The following is a 7319-nucleotide window of genomic DNA, read 5'->3' as shown; positions in this document are numbered from 1 at the left end:
CACCAAAACTGATTTCGTTGTCATCTTCGTCATCCCAAGCAGAAGCCTAGACACAATGAATGAAACTGCAATACGCTTGAGAAAGATTCACAGAAAATCACAGTGATCGCAATTGCAATAGTTGTGTAAAAAGCTTCACGCTAAGAGCTATCAAACACAACACTGAAAGCTTCCCATTGCGCCATCACAGCACCACAAAGTATTTGCAATAATAAGCTGAAAATAACTAAAGAATATAGCTATGAATCGAGTCGTGAGACTGTTTGCAACTAGAGAAAAGTAAACGTTTGACACAAATAAAAATCTCTCACTCTTGTACTGCTGAGCAGCACGCGCTACATGTAAACGCCTCTATTTCGTCCACATAGCACCTTATGAATGGAACAGTTTTTTGAAAATGCAGTAGAATTTGCCTAATTCGTCACCTTAAAAAGGTTAGATGTGACGAATTAGGCGAACTGACGATTATGCAAACAGACCAACCTTATAAGTTATGCAACCTGGACGGACAAAATTGTGACGAATAAGGCAAACTGACCAATTATACTGTATTTATAGGTTTGGTGGAAAGTTTGTCTTGTTGAACCATAGGCATACGAAGTCGAGTAACTTAATCAGAATTAACATATTTAAGTTTATTATAGTAACATTTACAGAAAACAAAAAACAACTACATTAAAACAAATTTCGAGCCTTTTCGACATCACGTGGAGTCCTTTTCAGGAATAATATACAGTAATTTCATCTATATTCAAACAAATACAATGGTTAAATATATTGTATTTAAACCAAAAACCAAAGTTCCGAATGGTTAAGCTCTGCACGAGAAGGTTGAAGACGCTCCAAGTGTGAGAAACTATCATAATCAAACTTATATATAAATCTTTCACAATCGAGAACAAAAAACATTCTCGCGATATATCATGAAGGCGAACAGACAGACGAGATTCCATAAAAATAGGTTGAAGTTACAAACGGTGTCGCAAGGAATATCACTTGACTTTTTTCAAATCTACCGCAAGAAAGCACGAATTCCGTCCTCCGCTAGCCGCAATGAAGATGCCCAGACAGCAAATGAACCGTTTTTCACATTGATTCAACGCCTGCAGTCGTTGAATCATGAAAAACGGTTCATTTGCTGTCTGGGATGTATATCCGTCACTCTGGGAACCAAGAGCAGCGGCAATTATTAGGTGTGCATAGCGGCATTAGGTGTGCATCATTACCGAAACAAAACGTCTGTAGAAAATGTTAATTTCACAAACTAAGCTCTTTTATTTCAATGACACCAAAAGCGTTGGCATTTCAAAGACTTAAAGACCAAGAAACAGCACACAAGCTACGAATACAAAGTACAATGACTGCTGTGTTTCGACATACAATATTTATGGACTCCAACACTTTTCAGACACACACACACAGTAAGTAACAACCCAACAACAGCAGCTTACAGTAACACGCAAAACAACACAAATGCTTTGAGCAGTACTTCAAGCAATAAATCCACTATTTTTAAACGCTACTAACAACACTACGCGGTAACAAAAGCGTCCCAATTATACAAGCACTTGCAGATCACAACCTGCAACATCTGAAAATATGATTATGATACAGGTCAGATACCATTCCAAAATACAAGAAATGGAGGGCGGAGGCTGAAAATATGCATTTGTAAAGTTAGTGGTATTCTTGTCAGTGAACGCAGTTTTGGAAGTTTGGCAGATTTAAATAACAATACAACCTTGTTTCAAGAACAAGCGCTTGTGTACAAAGTCTAAAGTTGTATTTCTAAAACATATCAAGCATTTGTACTTATCGCGAAACTTCAATGTAAAAAAAGGTGCCAACGTCTCACCAGGTCATGTGACAGCGATTTGACATTCAGCAGACTTCATCAAGACATAAATTTGGCTTCGATCGAGCATTTTGTTATGCTGCATGGATTATAGCAACTAAGTTTAAGCTAATACTGTAAACAATATTACAATGCGTTCTCAAAAGTATAATTTCTAAGCACAACACGCTACCCATGGCAACGACTGCACTTGACGAAAGATTGGCAAGTAACAAGACTGGTGCATGAGTCATGACCAATTTGCGTCTTGTTTACGTCAGCAAACGTTGAATCACAGCAAAAAGGACGGATCTTGCTACCAGGGAGCTTCCACCATGAAAAAGTGTAACAAAATGCAGTACGGGTTACCATGGCAAGATAATCGACGCCATTGAAAGTAGATGATGCACATCGACGTAGACTAAACCTCACACTCTTTGAAGGCCCGCAGGGGAATGAAATCTGATCAATAAATCTGCAAACGCTTCAAAATTTGATAGGAGTCCATCTTTGTTGGTTTTGGAACAAGACTTGGCAAGGATGTTAGAATTTCCTTGCATTGCTTCATTCAATTTCAGCTCTTCTATAACCTGAAGATATGAGTGAAATACAGTGATTAACGGTGATCTGCTGAGCATGGGATGGTCAATGAACGACTTTGAAAACTATAAATTTAGTAGAGAAGTAAACTTGAGTATAAATTTAGTAGAGAAGCATCGAATTAAATAACAAAATAAATGCCAACGTTTTCGGCGCAGCACTGAGACTTAGAGCAACATAACTACTTTCTTTACAATTTCATATGCTTACGATATATTGAAAAGTGGAATCAACTGCTTCTGTATTTGACTCATAGGTAGGAAGAATAGAAAAACATCTTTCAAAAAATGTTAAAAAATTTATACGTAACTGCACCGAAAAACGTGAGACCGTATCAAGTATAGTTTCTGTTTCTACCAAGACAAAGAAGGATAAGCAAATTGTTAAGCATTTGACAATAAGGTGACACAACTGACACATTTTTACTTTCTATAATCTGGAGAACCATACTTTGGAGCACCTTTAAAGCTAGAACTTAGCAGTATCAGAATCTGTTATTTCCTAAAATTAGATTATAATCGTAGTACAGTAACTAACAAACAACACCTATACTAATCTTTTCTCAAAAAAAAGAGTAAAGACTTTTTGTTTTATGAGAACATGCAATTTCGATGCAAAAAGCTAAGTTAAGGTGAAGGATGGGAAGATTTTGCTTTCTAAGTAAGTTTAAGTACAATATTACCAATTAATGACTCCAACGAAAAATATTAGCGAACGGCATAATATACGGTATAGATACTATATTTTCAGGTTAAATGTAAAATTAAATGCTATCAAGTTCACGATATAGTACACGGTATTAGAAAATCTTGTGCAAATTTTCAGCCACACTCACTCTCTGATGAGTGCAAGCCCCTTCCAGATCTTGCTTGTTGCATAAGACCAACCAGGGAAGCAAACGGAGAGCAGGATGCTTCAGCGCTTCATGGATTTCGTGACTTGTCATTTCCAACTGCTCGTGCGTGCAAAGACCGTCAATGACAAATATCACACCGTCCACGTTACTATAGTAGCGACTCCAAAAAGGTCGAATGTTGTCAGCACCTGTAAAGAAATACAGAGCTGCTTTAACAGTTTCTTTTTGATTGGTGGTTTATCGCTGCAGTTGCATGATTCATCAAAGTCATTTGTAGGGATACCATACTACCATGCATGGAAAATTCTGTTAATAAGTTTAGACTGTTCTTTTATTATCTGCAATGTAAAATTAAAAGTCTGATGTTTTACACTCATATTTGTAGTCTCAGCAATTCACAAAAGTAGAGTCGTTGATTATTTAAGATGATGAATGTTTGTCCACCATAAATCAGTTTTCGAGAAGAAAATAGGAATACTGTAGTCCATTTTAAAAACGTTACAAGAATTCTTGAATTAATACATCTCTGAATTTTCATTGTCAAAAACATTTTATTTACTCCAAAAAACAACAACATTTACTCCATTCAGAAAGCTTCCGACCAATCAATAATATACAAAGTACAAGCAAACCTACTTACCACCCAGTTCTTTGACTTTTAGTACAGCGTTTGCAAGCACTACGTCTTTTATGCTAAAACCTGTAAGTGGGTGAAATCACCATAATCAAAACATCTCAGGGTTTAGCTTCTCGTACACATTAACCAGAAGAAACTGTTTTGAGGTTGTTCTATCAAAATGAAATTGAGCTTTATAAAAGGTTATGTTACTATTTCAAAGAATAAAATAAAAAAGTCTATAAAAGTACGAAATGTTGAGTTAAATTTTGAAAAGCATTTGGCAGCTTCACAATGACTGCTTAGAGCAGAGCACGTATAAAAATTGAAAAACCTTTCTTAAAAAAGAGTTTATTACTTTTATCACCAATGCTTTTGTCCATTTCCCAAAACACATATATATAAAATCTTTACAACACATAAAATTGTCACACTCTTTTAGCTTTAATACGAAGTTTTACTACAACACTGACATCTCTTGCTTACAGACTTAACAGGCGTATAGCATGGTTGTGATTGATTCAAAAACAATGAGCTGATGTCCATATATTTCCAATGAACTCAACCATGACAAGAAATACAAGTATTTTTAACATAATTTTGGACAAACATTAACAGCAGTGAATAAAATATTTAAAATCTTGAAAATAATTTTCGATTAAAACTTTTCATCATCATAATCCATCGTCGGTTTGTTCCCCACTAGTGGGGGTGGCCGATTGTTTCCGCGCAGCAATTGTTTTAATCCCTTTTCTCCATTTCACCCTGTCCCTTGCATCTTCCTCCTTCAGTCCGACTTTTTTAAATTCATCCTTCACTTGTTGTTTCCACGTTCTTCTTGGACGACCGCGTTTCCTCTTCCCATCCACCTTTAGATCTAGTGCCTTTCTAAGAAAACTTCCTTCCTCCCTCCTTATCACATGTCCATACCATCTTACTCCATTTGCCCTTGCCAGTTGGTCTATGGTCTCTCTCATCTCTAGCATATCCAACAATTCTTCAGTCCTTTTTTCCCTTCTCGTTTTCACCATTGACCTTTCCGTTCTTCTCAGGATTGCCAGTTCACTCTCTCTCAATATCCATGTCTCGCTACCATATAGCATTGCAGGCCGCACACAGCTCCGATATACTTTCCCTTCCAATACCAAAAATACTTGCCTACCCTAAATTGGTCGATACCTTGACAGAGTAATGAGAAATTACAATTCACATACAGTATAATGGCATATAAGGTGGATTTAATAAAATAAGACTAAGTGCACACGTCAAGTGAATATTACTCACCAACAGTTGGAACAATTGTATCAGTATTTTCATTTAATAATACTGATAAAAGTGTGGATTTGCCTGCATTTGAAACTCCGATACATAATACTTCAAACATTGGTGGTTGAGGGGCTTTATCTTCACAGCAGCATTGGAATGTCTAAACAAAAAGAAACAATTTTTATTTTAGTTAAGACACTGGTATCAGAGTTTTGACAATCAAGATTCTGCATTATCTTTGTTAAAATCAACCTTTGCCAGATTATTTCATCTTAATTGTATGGTCTATTTAATTGTGAGAAAAAAAGATTTATTTGTTGAATGTCAAGTTTAGTACAATGAAAATAATAAGGTGATTATACTGGCATACGGTGACCACATTTTCGGATGTTGACTTTTTCAGGAAGTTTCAAACTCATACTTTGTTTGCAAAATGGCTTTTTAGATCATATCAAAATACAATGATTTTAATGAAAAACCAATGTGACAACTGAAAAGCATGTAGCCTAAATGTTTGTTTAGCAACACACTTGATGAATGGCATGGTTGAAAGAGTACGGTACACAAAGATTAGCTTCTTTTCTTCCCATTCACTTATAATATAATGGGAATCTTCACTCATTAGACGTAAATCTCAAGAAAACAACCACAGCTGTTCATATTTCCTTTTACGAAAGCTTTAAGCAAAATACTGAGCTGGTACACAAGTCCCCCCCCTCCCCTCTTGGTAACTCATGACAAAGACAGGACTCGACCAAACATATTGGGTGAAACTACTTTACTTTTGCTTTAATGTTCACACACTTCAATCCACATATTTTGGTCAATTCCTCTTTGTCATGAGCTACCAGGGGGGGGACTTGTATACCAGCTCCCAAAATACATACGGTACGATGCCATAGTCTATATACCGTACCAATTTGAATCAAACAGAAAATGTTTGCAAACAAGCTACCATCCCTAAAACAAGCGTAATTGCTTATATGTGATTGGTATCACATTGGCTTTATATGGTAGCAGTTCAATCGTGTATATTGCTACAATCTGCAAAATCACTCAACTTACCGTAAAGCAGCATATTCGGCATATACCACAGCACAAGCTACATTGTTCGGCCATGTTTAGGCCTATACCTTAAATAATAAAAAGATTTTGGGATCTGGGATTATTTGAAGTGATAAACTCCCAATGAACCCTGAGAGAATGTTTTTGATAACGTCTTAAATCGAGTTTGTTCAGGTTTCTACACGACTGGGTGTAATACCATTTTTAGTTTTTCACAATGGCAAACTGAATTACTGAATAACAGATAACAAGAAAAGTGACGTCAACGCTGTTTTTACGTAATCATCTCGACTATTATATTGAAAAAAATGTAGGGTGAACAATGGAGGTAATTTCGCATATTTGTAGAGGTTTTGAACCACTGACGCAAGCCCGGTCACCGACTTTGACAAAGTAAAGTTTTCCATTGATTTGGTTTTGAATCTTTATTCTCGGACTGATAAAGCCTTGATAGGTTACTCCCGGTAGTTTTGCATACTTGTAGAGGCTTTTGACGCGAGATTTAGCCTACATAGTGACATTTTCCAATTGCTGAAATGTTGTTCCAGGGGAATTATTCTATCCATGGTTTCGCTGAGTTTCTCAGTTCCAAACTCAGCGAAACCAAAACTGTGGCGGCAGCTTTCCACCTACACAATCGGGAAGCTGATCGTGAGCTACATGTCCACAACAACGGAAAACCTCTGTCCTTCTGCCCGAGCCAAGGTATCTTGGGGTGACACTAGACAGATCGCTCACATACCGCCACCATTTGGTGTCACTGCGCAAGAAACTGACATGACATGTAATGCTTCACAGGTGTGACAAAGGTGATGCAATCTTTGCTTATTTCTAGTCCATATGACGTAAGACGTCAGGTTCAGTAGACAACGGTTTTATGTGACGTTTGATTTGTACAGAGATTGTCCGTAACATACGTTAATGAATTGAAACATCGCTCATTGGAGGCAGTTGTAACTGGAAGCGTAGCAAAGATTCGAAGAAATTTATGGATAATCAGATAAGTACCGAGTTGGTCAGCAGCTTGACAAGCATCCACAAGAGTCGCAGGTCGTTGGTCACAGCGGTAAACCATAATTTCT

At 36.9% G+C, this 7319-nt stretch overlaps 1 protein-coding gene across 1 annotated transcript; it reads right to left on the bottom strand.

Annotated features, from left to right (window-relative positions):
• Positions 1-1198: 1198 nt before the first annotated feature.
• LOC145775942 (ADP-ribosylation factor-like protein 15) lies at positions 1199-6396 on the bottom strand. The gene is made up of 5 exons (XM_082587355.1): positions 6238-6396; positions 5191-5332; positions 3931-3990; positions 3270-3478; positions 1199-2424 (listed from the first exon to the last, which is right to left on the bottom strand). The coding sequence occupies exons 1-5, from the start codon at positions 6289-6291 to the stop codon at positions 2263-2265; spliced, it is 627 nt and encodes a 208-aa protein (XP_082443481.1). The 5' UTR covers positions 6292-6396; the 3' UTR covers positions 1199-2262.
• Positions 6397-7319: the final 923 nt, after the last annotated feature.

The sequence above is a fragment of the Aplidium turbinatum genome, chromosome 8 (genome assembly GCF_918807975.1).
Source record: "Aplidium turbinatum chromosome 8, kaAplTurb1.1, whole genome shotgun sequence".
In the NCBI taxonomy this organism is placed as follows: Eukaryota; Metazoa; Chordata; class Ascidiacea; order Aplousobranchia; family Polyclinidae; genus Aplidium; species Aplidium turbinatum.
The sequence above is the reverse complement of the archived record's forward strand: the minus strand, read 5'-3'. Positions and strand labels throughout refer to the sequence as shown.